Raw genomic sequence first — 17166 nt, 5'->3', positions numbered from 1 at the left:
GGACAGTCCTTTCGTGGTCCTCAAGTTTTGTTGTTCCTTCAATTTGATCATCAATGTTTCTATTTTATTCTACCAAGCCCTTAAATATTCAATGAAATAATCAACATAGTAATTAGGTCTTCTCAACGGCATGCATGAAGAATATAGCGCGGTATATCTTGCCACCAATTTCTAAATCGTTTTATCATGAACTATGTGAATATGAGTGTACCTAATTAATGTGTGCATATATAATAAGTCATAAAAAAAAGGTACGGTGAGGAAAAGGAAAATATATCTATTACACGCTTGATTTGCACTTCGCGCCGATTTTATAAAATTATTTCTTTATTTTTTTCATCTTATGCAATAAACTGTAATTTTTCGACAAAGTTTGACATAAATTTATTGTATAACCTGAAGGGTAAATTGCACCGGTGGTCCAAAATGTTTTACAAATGTTTCATGATGGTCCAAAAAGTTTTTTTCGCTACATGATGGTACGAAATGTTTCAAAATTGTTTCATGATGGTACAAACCGTTAACTCGAGCTGATACCGTTAACATTTTGCTGACGTGGCGTGCCCTATGTGTCACTTTTGTTACGTGGAACCAATCATAGTGCGCCACGTCATTTAAGACAAAATAAAATTTTAAAAAATCCAAAAAAATACAAAAAAAATTAAAAAATACAAAAAAAGAGTAAAAATTTTGAAAAAAAAGAGTAAAAATTTAGAAAAAAAATAAAAAAAATTATTTTAAAATTTTGAAAATTATTTTTAAAAAATTAATTATTTTTAAGTTTTTAAAATTTTTTAAATAATTTAAAATTATTTAAAATTTAATATTAAAATTATTTAAAATTTAATATTAAAATTATTTAAAATTTAATATTAAAATTTACCCTTTTTAAAAATAAAAAAATTTATTTAAAATTTAAAAAAAATTAAAATTATTAAAAATAATTTTAAAATTTTCAAAATTTAAAATAATTTTTTTTTATTTTTTTTCTAAATTTTTACTCTTTTTTTGTATTTTTTATATTTTTTAAAAAAGTTTAAAAATTTAAAAATAATTTTAAAATTTTCAAAATAATTTTAAAATTTTCAAAATTTTAAAATATTTTTTATTTTTTTTCAAAATTTTTACTTTTTTTTGTATTTTTTTAATTATTTTTTGGTCTTTTTAAAGTTTTATTTTGTCTTAAATGACGTGGCGCATTATGATTGGTTCCACGTAACAAAAGTGATATATAAGACGCGCCACGTCAGCAAAATGTTAACGGCGTCAGCTCGAGTTGACAGTTTGTACCATCATGAAACAACTTTGAAACATTTTGTATTATCATGTAACGAAAAAAACTTTTTGGACCATCATGAAACATTTGTAAAACATTTTGGATCACCGGTGCAATTTACCCTAACCTGAATTAATATCTTTGTTCGTGGAAATTTAGAAAATTAATGTTAAATTAAAACTAATAAAATAATAAATGTAAAGCCAAAATAAAAGAAGAGAGAGAGGGACATGGAGGATGTTAACTTGAAAGAAAAAAAGGAAATAGGAGAGGTTGGAGAGGCAGAATAGTGGGAGAGAGCTTTTAGGAGAAAATGGTGGAATTGAAGAGATAAATTTATAAATTTATTCTTATATCTAACAGTATTTTTTTCGTGAAATAAGAGGAAGAAAATTTTTGGAAATGAATGTAAGAGTAAAAAAGTCATTCTCTCATTATACTTATATAGAATTTTTCCTTTATAAGCACTCAAAATAGAACTTATTTAGTTCACGAAAAGTACATATTTGATTTTTTTTGCCCGTGATGTGGATTTTGTTCATAAGAGAGATTTATTTGGGTGAATGACCAGATTTTGTTTATTCATATACATTATGATCAATGAATAGAATCAACTCTCAATAATAAATCAACATGATGGGAGTATATCTTCGTAGGATCACAAGACCGCCATTTCCAGATCCTCAACCACAATACAAAATTTAAAAGTTAAAAAATAAATAAATAAACCAGAAGAAAGGAAAAACATGTCGTACTCACCCTCTAGGTCCCATGTCACATGGACAGTCCTTACGGGGTCCTCAAGTTTCCTTCAATTTGAGCCTCAATTTTTCTACATTATTCGACCAAGTCCTCAAATGTTCCGTGAAATAACCAACGTTGCAATTAGGTCTTCTCAACGGCTTGAGTGAAGAATAATTCCAAATATGGCACGGTATATCTTGCCGCTAATTTCTATGTTGTTTTATTCACAAACTATGTGCATAAGATATATGGTCCATAATTAATGTGTGCATATATAATTCCATGCGTGTAGTGCGGTATATCTTGGGTACTTTCATGGATGGACAAAGCACGTCCGGAACAAAAACTCCAGAAAATATTGCCATCTAGTATTAACTGAAAACATAAACATATATAAGCACCTCTCGATTATCTTAGAAAAGGTTCTAGAACATCTATAATTTCATTAAACTTATATATATATATATATATATATATATGGATTATGAGTGTCGATTGACGTATGAGGAAGGAGAAAAGAAAAAACAACATAATTTTCCAGAACAGAATATCTCTGTTTCTTTGATTTTGCCGGTAGTTGCTATCATTTCCATGTCGTTGCCACCAACTACTTATATATATTTGCTTAAATAGTAAAGCGTGTATACTGATACCATATATTAATATGCGAATCATATCCAATCATGCAATCGCACGGTTGAAGAATCAGATGATAGACTAATTAATCTTAGGTAATATATGTGGATCATAATTGCGATATGACATAAGAAACTGTTGAGTATTGTCTAATCAAAGGGTTAGGTGGTGAAAATTTATCCTCCCTCCGACTTGTTTTTTTTTTCTTTTTCTTTACCTGAAAAACGTATAAAAAAGTTACAAGGGAAATACGATGGTATTTGCTATTATGCTCCTATCGCTATACCTCTCTTTCCATTCTCTTCCTTTTCAATTTTACATTTTAAAAGATTTAATTTTTTGAAAATTATTTATTAATATAAAAATCATGTTAATAATAAACTAATTAAGGGAACATAATAGCTAAAGTTCTTAATATGATCAGAAAAAAGATAGAATTATGTCGAAATTGAAAAGCGACTAAACCTGAGGCCTAAAACTTGAGTTAGATGGATAAGAGCTCCAACAAGAAAAGCAGTCAAAGAAACATTACGAAACAATATATATTGAAAGATATTAACCGAAAGTAAATTCACTATTTTTTCAATGTTTGATAACACCCAATTTTTTTATCAATATAAAATACTGTTTTTTTTTTCAAAAATTCCAAAAGAAAAGTGTGAAAAGTGAATTTCTTTAATAAATAAGAATCCATTATCTCCGCTCTTTCTCTCTCTTCACTTTATATATTTTTCATCATCTCTCTTTCTTCCCAGCTTTATTTTACAAGACCCTGCAAAACATAATAAAATAAATTAACTGCCCATAACACATTTTCGACGTAATTTATTTTCTTGATGAACTTATTTTATTTGAAATAAACAGATTCTAAAACATAGAAGTATTTAAAGATGTAATTGGGTGCAAACTAACTGAAAACAAATAGGAAATGGACTAAAAATAAAAGAGAGAGTAAAATTAGTGCGTCAAATGTGTATCTTTGGGATTTAATTTATATAATCCTCATTAAGCTATCCTTTTACTTTGGGTTCATGTTTGACTATTGCTGTCGGCATTGGTGATTTTCGGGATTCTTGGGAATAGTCAACAGCTTGTGTGGGAAAAGGACCTCAATGTTTAACTAACTGCTCTACCCAGAATTATTTAAATATTGCAGGCTATTAGATGCTTGTATTTGTATATTATGTACGTGTACCTATATAATAAATTAAGGTTGAAACATCTTCCCATCCCTTTGCATGATCATTTCGTTGGCACTCTAATTGACTCCGCTGGATATATATGGCCACCATTGGATCGCTGAAGCGAAGGTGGCCGCGCGCGATAATATACAATGAGCAACACTCACTACAAGACAGATCGTCTTTCCCTGCAGTTAATTTGACAACAGATACAACAAATTAAACATTTCCACAGTAAATTCTTGATATGTTTGAACTCAACAGCTTAACCAACCTTGAATATTTTGTTTGCAAGCTCTCTTCTTCTTCTCATGGACATTCTTTTGATTCAAGGGAAGAGCATCTTCCAGCATACATCTTCACTTCATATGTCAACCAAAATGACAAGAATAATATCATTGGCATGTCTATTTCTCTTCATTCTCAAATTAAACCCACCATCCTCAAAAACAAGGGCAGAATTTAGAAAACTCAAAACTTCAGATGAAAAGAAAAATTAATTCATTCTTAAACATCAAGACCATTACCAAATCTATGCAGAAAGTGGATGGCAATTTATAGATAGTGATTGAAATTAGAACTGAATCCTTCGGATATTGATACCTCTCAGTTGCAATATGGTGAGCCAATTGTGCCTAACATCATTACGGAAAGGACCTGTCAGAATTGAGAGTATAACACCAGTGGAAAATGCGAAACTGCATATGGCCAGATTCTGTTAAATGAAATTACCCTAAACGGAGTTGCCAAATTCTTCATTATATTAGGGCAAAATTATCTAGTAATCCAGGTGGCCAAGCTGTAACATTAAAGATTAAAAAAAAAAATCAAGCTTAGAAGAAAATAAAAGAGAGAAATCTGGGAAATTCGTACCTTTCAATAGGAAATGAATGCAGTGCCAAAGATAGTGCTAAGAAACTGAAGATAGTGCCAAAGAAGATAGTGAAGTCAATGAAAATATCTAGAAATTCAGAGCCAAAATGAGAAGATTTGAAAGCGACGTTGAGGCAAACTTACAGACTCATCAAAATCGAAGTAGATCATCAAAGAATCTGGGAAAATTGAAAAGGGCAATCGAAATCGACAGAGGAGAACAGAGCATTGAAAACAATCTGTGAAGTTCGTACGTGGGATTATTATAGACTGAGTCAGGCATGTGAACTACCGCTCCGAGAGAATTATGGAGATAGTTGAACAGTGGGCGGGATGGGAACGCAGAGAGTTGATACGGTTCCTATCTTCGTTTACGTGTGCTCTTAGGGCTGCGGAGAGGAGAACCGCCGCTCCTATCTTCGTTTAATGATGCGGTTCTTAAAAAACCGCCTGTCTAATTACCTTTTAGCCAACACAACAAGAAAACCGCAGCTTAGCTTATCCTTTTGGCCGTGGTTTTTAAAAACTGCAGCAAATCCAATGTCGCCTAAAAAATCTTCTCTGTAGTAGTGACTCTTGGTGCTGCGGGCGGCCATCCCGGACACCGATAAGTTACCCTCCCCTCTCTTTCATTTCCTTCCGTTTCCCTCCATCCAAAGATAAAAAAGTTTAAATATTGATTCTCCAAGATTCATTATACATAAATTTTAAACGGATTAACATGATAATTAAGGGGCAACACCCCCTTGATGATGATCCAAATTCGAGCCTCCTCAAGATCATAATACTTCATGTTGGGTCACATGCACGCCTTTTGTGGTCAGGCTGACTTGTCCCGTAAACTTGCATGATTTTCACATAGACCGCGAATGTGAAGATTATTCGGACAAAGCCCCGTACGCTCCTCATTATCAAAACTATATATAAATTTTAGAATTGACCAGCACTTTCAACTTTTCATCCAACCAAGTCCCGGAAAGTTTAACATTAACAGAGAGGGTCAATTTCAAAGGGATTAATCGATAAGTTCCTAATCCTTCTCATCTCGGCTTGGTCGTTATTGTCTAATAAGATATTGCAAGGGACTCGCCAATCCCCCATGCTTTCTTCTCGGATTAAGCAAGTAACTACCAACATGCATAGGCCAATATTTTAACCTGTTTTTTAATTCCAACGTGCATGACGCATGTAATATCTAACGTCTTAATGTCAAGATGATTGATGCCAAATTATCATATTTTGGTCTATAGTCAATTATATGTCGACTGCAATTTATTTGATCGAATAAATAATTGATCAAGCCAGAGAATTTGCATTTTTCTATGAAAAGTAAATTAAGAGAGTAATCTCACGTAAAATGGATATATAAAATAGAAAAATGTAGGTTATCCCACATACGTATATCACACGACAATCTTGTTATCAATGACTCGACAGTCAAAGTTACACAAAATAGAACATCCTTTACATTATTATAAAACTCTCGTGTGTGTATACATAGGAGCCTATGTTTGCACATATGTATATTATGCACATAAAATGTGAATTGTATGCATGCATACATATATGTCCATGTGGTTTTCTGTATCTCTAACAGTTTGTGTATTAAACTCAAAATTTACAAACATTTAAGAAAATGATAATATATTAAAGAAGAATTTCACCCCGTGACCGTTATTAAACGCCCATCCCATGCACACTCTGGATCATTAATTATTGGAGGATCGAATCATCGAAGAAGATCTCCCTCCATGGTGATGAAGAACCTCCGTCGCCTCCACACTGGATTAGGCTGGAACTGCTCGTGACGTCTCCGTGGTTGCTGATTGATGTAGTAGTTGTTTCCTTTGTGATTGACGGAACAAAATCGGTTACCGACTGGAAATCCCATTGAGAGATGCTGTCCGTTAGGTTATCTCCTTGAGAAAACGCACTGAATTGGCCTACCTCACCGTCAAACGGCACCGTTTGGAAGCTGGGAGGGAAAGGGACTTGTGGGTCTGATTGCAAAGTAGGGTTGGATAATAGAGTAGTGCTAATTGGATGGTGGAGTGGTTGAGGGATGGTTGCTCCCAGAGAAAATGAGGACTGATTTTCCAGTTGTGATAGTGAATTTAAAATTGGGTTTTCTTTAGGAAGAAGATCAGGAGCTGGTGATGATGAGATTGAACTGACCAAGTTGGGAAGTCCAACATCTGTGGATTGTAGGATTTGCTTGAGGAATTGCAACTTAATTGCATTTACATCTAATAACGTGTTGTGGTTGAGGAAATTACTGAGATTGTTTACAGCCAAGAGCCTCAGGCAAGCCGTGAGGTCGGCTCTTGGCTCGTGGGTCATTGGGTCGTACCCCATCCGAATCAGCCTCTTTTTCAAATGGGTGTTCCAGAAGTTCTTGATTTCATTATCAGTTCGGCCCGGTAGGTGTGTCGCGATTGCAGACCACCTACACATTAACAGAAAACAGTGAGATGAGATGAACAAAATCAATTATAGCTAGATTTAGCTATCCAGCTTGCAGTTAATGTGTAAAGAATCTACCACATATTAATGCGAACAAACAATTATCGGCTTCCATTAGTTCTTGAATTCATGTTTATATATACGAGATGAGACTTCAAGCAACATTTTTTTTCTATCATCACTCGTTAGATTGGTCAAGAAAGTGATCAATGTTAACGTTTGATTTTGTATCATACATGTCCGAAATATTCCAATTTCATAACATCTTTTTTATCTCATCATCTCCAAATTCGTTGACTTCCTTCACACACGTGCACTTGACATAAGACTTGAATCAATATCAAGCTAGCTAGTGATCTCCCCACACATTGATCAATTAATGCATATAATATACGACCATACAATTTTGGAACCAAAATTGACTCTCGAGAGCCCGTCAAGTTCTTTTTCCTTTTTTTTCTTTTCCGGATCAAGGTGTCCTCGGTGGTTGATGATCGATAACCCGTGAATAAAAACGAAAGCGCTCTTAAGAGTTTCTAATGGCTTTCGATAAACTAGGGATATGATGAAGAAACAAAAGTCAAAGGTCTGAGAAAATTACTTGTTCCCAAGAACCGCATGGAGCTTTAAGATTGTCTGCTCTTCTTCTGGCGTGAAGCTCCCTCTCTTGATGTCGGGCCTCAGATAATTAATCCATCTCAGTCTACAACTCTTCCCACACCTATTGAGGCCTGCACATCGATGGCTTATAGTTATAATTAACAAATATGCGAGCGAGAGCGATCGATACAGTGACAGAGAGAGCTTCTGTTTCCTCGGTCGTCAATCAATCCAAAAGTTAATCAAGAGATTGTAGATAAAATACGGTATGACTAGCTACATCGAGCACACGAAGGGAGATTATAGATTAACTGTACGAACCAGCGAGCTTAGGGAGAGAGATCCAACCGCCGGGGCCATGCTTTTGGATGTAATCCGCGAGCTTCTTGTCCTCCTCGGCGTCCCACGGACCTTTCTTGAGTCCATTCTTGGCTGAAGAAGGAGACCTTCCCATAATTGATCTCACTCCCTCTCTCTGATGTTCTGCTAGTGTGTTTGATTTCTGTGTAATGTCGGAAACTTGTCTGCTATTGTTTTGGTGTGTGTTCTCTTCTTCCTACCTACGATCACCAAAACTCTTTGGCCAGCTATTTATGTAGTCGCCATAAGTGTTGTCTTGCTCTCCTTTCATTTCGATTAAATATTTCTTTACTAATCAGTACGTACCTGTTTTATTTTATTTTATTTTTTAGTTGGATTGCATATATATGTATATAAATATATATACATATATATAGTTTTTCGTTAGAGTTGGGATTGATGATCCGGATCCTCCTTTTAATTAGGCAAATTATGAAATGATCTATTTAAAAAATATGCGGGGCCTAGGTGGTAGAAATTAATGACTGAAATATAATCAAGAAATACCGATCAGGCAATTACTTTGGATCGGGTTATAGTCACGTATTTCACCGAAAAGATAAGGAAATGGACTCAAATAAACATATCCACTAGAGCGGCAGAGGACATTCAGAGATTGATATATCATAATTGGCAAGTGAAATTTAACATATGCTTGCTCGAGAGTCCTCTTTAATGTAATCTCATTTTTGGTACATCGTCTCCTATACATAGACGTGTAAGATTTTCTTCTTTTTTTTTTAGGTGAAATGGAGCCGAAGCCCAAATACATTAAATAAAATAAAGTTACCTGAAAGATTTTACAGTCTTAAAATCAGACAGTTCCTAACACCTTGAGCTTTGAAAGATGACTAATTTAATTGAATTTAGTTTTGGCAGCTGATCAAAAGACGGGTCAAAACAGTTACTTTCTGCTTCTCCTTCAATCGGTCTCTGCCTATTTCTCTGTCTTACTAATAATTAAACAAGCCTATATGTAAACTATTTATGAATTTAGGTGAAATGTGTTGCTGCAATGGTATATATAGTTTTCTTTAGGAATTTATAATAATAGATATCATGGAAAATCAGATTACGTAGTACGTGGCAGGTCATTGTTGGGTAGAGAGAGATCTTCTATGCATGCACGCAATACACGAAAGAACTATATTTTCATCATCGCCTTTTCCGTCTAAACAAAAAAAAAATTGCCTTTTGTATGGCCTCATTTATTGGATGCCCTTACGTATTATAGATTTGGACTTATGCCAGAACCCTTCAAAGCCATCGGCTTTTTTTCCCCCTCATTTTCTACTAAATTTAGTTATTAATTAATCTAAGACTATTGATGTGAGGCCCTAATAATGAAGCAGCGACGGATGCAATTATACAATAGGATAGAGGACTATCTAATAAAGTCTAGATAAATTAAATTAAATTAAATTATAAACGAATATGATAGTTGGCTCTAATAGTATTCATTGAGACTTTTGAATCTCGATCCTATTGGAAGTTCTTCTGAAGTAATTCCATATGAATGCCGTGTTTGGAGTAAGCATCTATCGACCAATGTCCACTGTGTAATCAATTTCGGATGAGGTGAAAAGAAAAAACGATATTCTAACGACAATTTGGACTTATGCAATAGTACTATGTCAATAGCAATTTATATACATTGAGCATGAACGTACACACATATATACATATATTTTATTTTTTTGCTCATATGAACATACACACATTTGATGTTTCTAACTAAAGAACGGCAAATTGATATATCATATACATGAAGATTTGACTACTAGTATACTTGAAATTATGAGGATTAGGAATAAGGCTGGATGCATGTTGAATCGAATCTAGTTGGCCAAAATTCGTCATCCATTGGGGTCCTTGATCTGACCTTCCCTATGGAAAATATTATCTATAATTAATTGAAGGACGTCTTGTGATCAAACCCGGGAACTGTTTTGGCTAGAAAGATAAAAATTAATACCCAATCTGGGGTAGATCTTAATTCCTGATGAACTTTACTAAGAAAAGGTTAAATCAAGCCCATTGACAAGGGGAAAAAAAAAGAAAAAATAAAAAAAGGAAGAAGAAGAAGAAAGAACAAAGAGAGATCAACTCAAAAATTGCTTTTAGTTTTTTTCTTTTTGATCTAATATGAATAGTTGTTTGTCAAATTAACCTTGAAACTTCATAGAATTTGTATAATGGACTCATAGTGGAATCTCGACAGATCTATATGCTGGCCGTTGTGGAGACATGGGACGACTATTAACTTTCAACTTGTCTTCAATATGAATATATAAAATCCGAGTAGCGAAATGTGTATGTGCCATATATAAACTAAATTAGCAAACGTTGATAGTGCCAAAGCATGTGTATTGTAATTGTAAAAGAAATATTTGTACGGACTGGTTAGTAAATTATGTGCTATTTTTCCTCTTGAAGTGCATAGGCTTAGTAGTTGCCCTAGTGGGCTCGATCTTGTTTTGTTTGGAGATATTGTACGGCCGTCATATCTCATTTATGTATTATTTAGTTTGTTTATTTAATATCTGAACTATATTCATCTCTTTTAACTAAAAGAACAAACCTTTATTACTTCATATTGAGCGTCTTTTCAGTTCCTATCTTCCTTAAGTAAATGGAATTCTCCCACATTTTTCAGTTGGATTAAATTCAGTGAATTATTTATAATCACTTCATACTATTACTATATGTTGATTATTTATCAATCTGGTGAGGAATCATCATTTCTATTTCTTAAAAAATGAAAAGCATACTAAAAAATGATAAATAGTTTCTTGAAATATGAAAATATTTTTTTATATTATTTAATTGTCTACATATAAAAATCCTATATAAATATAGATACTTTTCGCATGTTAAGTGTAATAAAAATTATAAGAAAAAAAGTACAATAAAGTTAGGTACATCGATCACCTTTTATCCCTTAAAATTTCTCCATCCTTTTCAACCTCAATCGCATATGCCCTCTCAATGGGCCTCTCTTATGTGCATATATATTAAATGTTTGACTATGAAATTTTTATTACGCCTAAGCAATTGAATTTATCTCCAATCCAAAAGTTCGGGCTAATAGATTATGATATACAATATCTTATAAACCCAATAATTTTCTTTTGATTTTCGGATGCAGGATTGTTTATTATTCTTAGTACTCAACGCTAGTTCTCATGTGCCAACGGATGATTTTGTCACTTCATCATACCTGTCACTAAGACGGAACACCGACCTTTGAGAACTGACTATGAGTTGGGCCCACTTCCATGCTCAGACTAATAACCACGAGGTGGGCATTCTTCTTTCATACATGGGTTAGAGGAAGAGGGGGATAGCTAACGATGGATTTGCAATCGAACTGATCGATGACCACCAGTTTCACACTCGGACATGACTCTAAATGAGGCGCACTTTGGCTGGCATGAAACTGAATTTGGTGTCATGCAAGCTCACATTCAGAGACGCAACCTACTCTAATAACATGTGAAATTTTCATTGAACCTTTAAGTGATTGAACTCATCTCCGGCTCAAAAACTCGAATAGTAGATTATGATGCTTAATATCTTATAAATTTAAGGATTTCCTTTTCATTTTTCAATTTGTGTCTGACCATTATTCTTAGTACTCAACACTATAGGAAACTATTTTATTTGTGTACAATGTGACTTATTGTCTTTAATGTCAATTCATATTTAGTTGAGTATATTATTTATTATTTATACATTATATACAATCATGGTTTATTTTCTATATCTATAATTTTGCTTTAAACACCATATGTTAAATAGATATATTTTTTTAAGCTACATCTTTCATATTATAAAATTACATCGTAAAACAATATATTACATGTATACTTTATATCTTATTAATATTCTTATAATTTTCGAAAATACAATTCGACTTTATATTCGCATAAATTTTCCCCTATAGCGTATGGAATATTGCCTAGTTATATATATATATATATATATATATTCTATTGTCTTCGGGACGAAAACAAGGTAAAGCAAATAATAAAGATCGACTGAATACAAATTTGACCATTCCCTCTTGGTTATATACAATTCATACAACGTCAATATACCTAATTTTTATAATTAATTGACTAATTAGGCACGACCATAGATGACTCGCCTGCTGCCCCTGGCCAGTTATCTTAATCGTGGCTTTGTCCAAGTTCACGACAAAGAGCCCGATTCGAACTCACAAAACATAATAGAGAAAATGAGAGAAAACGAGGATCTTACGGATACTAAAATGTAGAATTGTTGTCGTACAATAACTCCGCTTAAAATTATAATGATATATCAAGGGATGAAAAATTATTATGCTGGAATTTAAAAATAATAAATGCTAGGCAGGCTTTTATCTTTTGAATTCAAAAAAATCTTTTACTAGCTGCTAATGTTACATAGAAATCTATCGCCGTTAAAAGTGGCATGTTTTTGACCCGTAGGTTGAGGGGCAGTTAGGGAAGTTGGTACAGCAAACTGCCCATAAAATCTACTTGCCTACGTATGTAACCATCAAATAATAAATTGATCGATCATCTCTACGTAAATCTGGTTGACGATATTCCTCACACGCTTACAAATAGATTCTCTAATAATTAATTTCAACAGCTACTAATTAATCGAATCCCTTTGAGGATTTGTTCTCTTCCGTCTCGTGTTTTACCAGTCGTTTCAATCAAAGGAGCTTCTCTGTTCCCCCTCACACACACACACACACACACATATATATATTATTGAGTAAATGATTAATATTGATACTGGCTTGTGTTAATCTTGACTTTTGTCTTTATAATTTCAAGCCAATATATATTAATCTTTTTTAACTTCATTTCAAGATTTTAATTTGAAAATTAATAATTGCGGTAGAGGCCAAAAAAGGTGCAAATTCCATATAATCTTAAAATGTATGACAATTGAATACATATACTAATAAGAAAAACAAATACATATATGTTTTGCGTTTATTATTCCTAAAATGTTCCGTCTTAATTTCCGAATTAAAAGCTGACCCTTTCAGACACTGTGCATACATAACTAGGTGTCGGCATCAAAGCCCAACAGCCACAGGGGTTGAGTCTGACCATTTTTCTCATATCTTAATTCTTTGTCTCTCATCTCTCTCCCACCCATCTTTTATATGGCAAGCGGTCGTTAGTCAACGGTCACTCACACAGGCATATATACACGACATCAATAATTTCAAACGGACTCGATCCTAGCTAGATATAATTTTTACTGCCGTGATGATATGATGATATATAACATATGATGTCAAATGAGAGAGGATCTACATATCAAACGATAGTTCCGATGTACGTATGCACATTGTCTCTCGCAATTTTTGACACAAGTGTGATTTGATTCGTTATATTAATATTGACAAACGATGCCTTCTCAAGCAAATCCAAAAGCAGAAGCAAGATGGGAACTTGGACCAAAGTTTCCCTATCGCGTGGACCATAATACTATCACCTAAAACATAGATATAAGTTGAAACTAAGAGAGGAATGATGTAAAACTAAGGCTTCATTTGCGAGTGCAGTGGCATTTAAATAAGTTCTTATTTTATTGAATTTTAAGTATAAGCGGTGTTTAGTGAATTCTTTCAAAATCATGGTTTGCCTCATTTTTACGGTTAGAAACGTGATTTTTTCCAACAGTTTGGTAGGTGCTTAAAAAAATTATTTTTGCTTATTCTTTGTTTTAAACATTAATTTTAATTTCATCAGTTGTAAATTATTAACTCCTAAACACTTTTGCTTATTTTAAAATCAACACTTATTTTTCAGCAATTATACCTTATGCTTTTGTTTACAACACTTCCAAACCAAGCCTGAAATTATAATTCATTATAAATTTTTTGGTGAATATATATGATAGTTTATAATATCACAACGAATGAAGTCTTTTTTCTTTTCTTTTCTCTTCTTTTCTATTTTTTGATTTTTTAGCTAAACAACCTATCATTTGCTTTCTTCGATAAGTTTCCAACAAAAACACATATAAATATATATATATATGTATATATATATTTTAACATTTAGTGGTCATGACCTTTTCTGTTTTTACATTTAGTGCTCCACTGTCAATTGTCATGGATTAATTGTGTCTTTAACCCCGTGTAGAGCTCCGTAGCACTATCAACACAATGGTGATTGAATGGTAAGTAATTTCGACTCCTATAAGAGGAAAATACAAGTTCAAATTTTAGAAAGTACACTTATTAAGAGGAAATATAACCTTTAATACTCTATTTCTCATAATTATGATGGCAATATCTCTCATAATTTTAAGTTTTCCAAAAAAACTTCTGTAGTATTAGTCGTGTCTCAGAGGAATTAGCTAGGCAGTCCTCCTATTCTTTTTTGTTAATAAGGCAGTCCTATTCTTAGCTATTTATGATCACAATCGGAATAGATTCTCATTTCTCCCAATTTCTCTTATCTCGTTTCCTTTCTCCGTAGAACGTCCCTTTCCCATAAATAAATGGATATAAATTTCTAGTTCACCATTTATGTTTTCATATGTATAAGGAGGATATTATATACATATACACACACATATAAATATAGATAAGTGCACACACATATAGAGAGGTTCCATGCATACAGTAATAAATGATGGCAATGTACGTAACATCACGGCCACCGGAAAAAAAAATGTAACATCACGAGACTACAACACGGCAACACCAACGTTTATTGTAGGGCTAAATGAAGAGCCTCATACTTGGGGAGAATTATATGATTCTTCAATTTCATGTTACAACTTACATATGCTGGGGCTACTCCGGGGCCTTTGATCCAAAGGAAAGAAAAAATTGAAAAGGTTTAACAAGAAATCTAAAACCTTTTCTGTTCTTTCGTTTTTTTTTTTTGGAGATAATCTAAAATTTGCTTAGGAGTATATATATGTTCTCCTTTTTGGGTGGAATATATAAATATATATATATAAATATATATGTTGTTTGTTTTCGGGCTATAAAAAAATGTTTTATGGATTTAATTCAAGAAAATGAAAAATTATATAAATGAATATACATGTAGTCCCATTAAAGAGAATCGAATATAAAAACTCTTGGTTCATAAAGAGTTAGATAGGAAATTAATGAGGACCGAAACTTGAAATTTCTATATATATTTCGTCCTGAGAACATACAATGTACCTTGATAGCCATAGGTTGACGATTTAATACACTTGAGGATACATATAAAAAATACATACATATATATATATATGTATATCTGTTCATATATGTGTGTAGTCTCTAGATGGTAAATTTAATTTGGATAACCACCGAAAAAAAATAATTTGGATACAAATTTAAGATCTTATCGACTAGATCCTTATTAATGGACAGATACATGGTGTATTATTAAGTATATAAAATGGTCAACCTAACCAACGTCATTAATAAACAAAACAACGTATTAACAGGACAACCGAAACGTCAAAAGTTTCTGTGTCAAGGTTCCAAAAATTCAATCCGAGGTTGAAACTTGCGATCTTTTTCTTTTGGGGGGGAATCAAAAGGAAATCGGCAATATTGAAATTTTATCAGAAAATATTTTCTTTTTTCATATTTGTTGTCAATACATAAACTTCCAGAAAATTTGTTCCAGTTTTTTTCTTTTTTCTTTATGACTCAGATTTAATCCTGGGCCATATGGACCCCCATCTCCTGGGACCGAGTGCGCAGCGTGCACGATAGTACACAGAAGGGGTGGCCCTCTAAAGGTTTTTATTCACAGCATGTTGGGATTGACCCCAAGACCTCTTATGTGATGCATGGAAGGGCGAGTCATACTCAACCACCCGCGCTAACTTTTGGTGGTTCATAAAAGAAAAATTACTTGCTTTATAATAAATGTCATTTTTAAAATAAAAAGATTCAGATATGTAATATAATATATAATTGTTGAGGCATTCACCATTTTTGCCATTTGTACAAAATTTAAAAATGGAAGGCCATCATTCAACGACTCTTAGAATGCCACATTTAATACATTTCTATAACTTATTATTATTATTATTATTATTATTATTATTATTATTATTATTATTATTATTGTTATTGTTATTACTATTACTATTATCATCATCATCATCATTATCGTTATGGTTATTGTTATCGTTATCGTTATTATTATTGTTATCGTTATTGTTACTATTATTGTTATTATTATTATTATTATTTTGTAAGCCTATTATCAATCAAATAGGATAATTGCTGGACAAATATCTTATTATTATTATGATTATATGGATCATTTTTTGGATTATCATTTTATTATTACCAAATAATAATTACTACTACTACTAACAGTCCAGTATCAAATGGGATAATACTAATTCGTATATCTATTATCAATCAAATGAGATAATCGCTAGGAAAATATAATTATTATTATAAAAAGGATAATTCCTAGGTTATTTCATGAGCTCATTATCAATCAATGAGAAAATTTTCACATATGATAAACTCGTGCAATGCACGGATCCATTGGCTAGTATATATAAAGGGTGAAAAATTGTAAAGAAGCTCAAGTAGCTGAATTGGTAAGGATGAGGGCGGGGTGCCGAACTTGGTTCCCAAGTTCTAAAACCCCCAGCATGAAAAACCCGAGGGGCTTCTTCTCCTCAGGTTGAGCTTGGGCCAACATTTTTGAAGCGTCGGCCCAGCCCTTCAAAGACATTGGCTTGGGTCAAGCCCAGGCCGACGTTCAGCCCGTGCCTAAGCCAACGGCTAGGGGCATCCAGCCAGGTACGAGCTGCAAGGTACATCGGTCAAGGGTTCAGTCCAACCTACGCCGAGCTTTCAAAGTGCCAGTCATAGCAGGTCTATGCCAACGGTTTCTTTAAAGCATCGGCAAACCTTTTCCAATCGTTTTTTAGGCAACGCTTTTGAACACCGAGTTTTATTTTAGTGTAAATGAACTACCACGCAGATTCATTTACCGAAGCAACTTTTCTCTTTTCGGGCCAATACGTGCAGAAGCCTCG

The 17166-nt window shown here is 33.1% G+C and overlaps 2 protein-coding genes across 11 annotated transcripts; both read right to left on the bottom strand.

Moving 5' to 3' along the window:
- Positions 1-2515: 2515 nt before the first annotated feature.
- LOC116202739 lies at positions 2516-5208 on the bottom strand. Of its 10 annotated transcripts, XR_004156143.1 has the most exons (7): positions 4855-5208; positions 4711-4755; positions 4570-4636; positions 4441-4472; positions 4112-4199; positions 3852-4025; positions 2516-3428 (listed from the first exon to the last, which is right to left on the bottom strand). XR_004156143.1 is itself a non-coding variant. In XM_031534345.1 (6 exons), the coding sequence occupies exons 2-6, from the start codon at positions 4594-4596 to the stop codon at positions 3373-3375; spliced, it is 372 nt and encodes a 123-aa protein (XP_031390205.1). In that variant the 5' UTR covers positions 4597-4755; positions 4855-5208; the 3' UTR covers positions 2516-3372. The 10 variants fall into 10 exon arrangements, 2 of the variants coding, with proteins under 2 accessions (XP_031390205.1, XP_031390204.1); XR_004156146.1 differs by lacking the exon at positions 4570-4636 and having other exon boundaries at positions 4365-4472; XR_004156147.1 differs by lacking the exon at positions 4570-4636.
- Positions 5209-6218: 1010 nt separating this feature from the next.
- LOC116202738 (transcription factor MYB41) lies at positions 6219-8347 on the bottom strand. The gene is made up of 3 exons (XM_031534343.1): positions 8095-8347; positions 7775-7904; positions 6219-7156 (listed from the first exon to the last, which is right to left on the bottom strand). Exons 1-3 carry the CDS (start codon positions 8225-8227, stop codon positions 6424-6426), a joined length of 996 nt encoding a protein of 331 aa, XP_031390203.1. The 5' UTR covers positions 8228-8347; the 3' UTR covers positions 6219-6423.
- Positions 8348-17166: the final 8819 nt, after the last annotated feature.

Source organism: Punica granatum, chromosome 4 (assembly GCF_007655135.1).
Source record: "Punica granatum isolate Tunisia-2019 chromosome 4, ASM765513v2, whole genome shotgun sequence".
In the NCBI taxonomy this organism is placed as follows: Eukaryota; Viridiplantae; Streptophyta; class Magnoliopsida; order Myrtales; family Lythraceae; genus Punica; species Punica granatum.
Note: the sequence above shows the minus strand (reverse complement) of the source record. Positions and strands in the feature narration are given on the sequence as shown.

Excerpts from the sequence above, each read along its gene's own strand:
- LOC116202738 (XM_031534343.1), bottom strand. The coding sequence starts at position 8,227 with ATGGGAAGGTCTCCTTCTTCAGCCAAGAATGGACTCAAGAAAGGTCCG. Across the intron at positions 7,905-8,094 it reads CTCTCTCCCTAAGCTCGCTG|GCCTCAATAGGTGTGGGAAG; the intron begins GTTCGTACAGTT and ends ATCGATGTGCAG. Across the intron at positions 7,157-7,774 it reads CATGCGGTTCTTGGGAACAA|GTGGTCTGCAATCGCGACAC; the intron begins GTAATTTTCTCA and ends GTTAATGTGTAG.
- LOC116202739 (XM_031534344.1), bottom strand. The coding sequence starts at position 4,596 with ATGAAGAATTTGGCAACTCCGTTTAGG. Across the intron at positions 4,473-4,569 it reads ATTTGGCAACTCCGTTTAGG|GCACAATTGGCTCACCATAT; the intron begins GTAATTTCATTT and ends TAATGATGTTAG. Across the intron at positions 4,026-4,111 it reads TTGCAAACAAAATATTCAAG|GGAAAGACGATCTGTCTTGT; the intron begins GTTGGTTAAGCT and ends AATTAACTGCAG.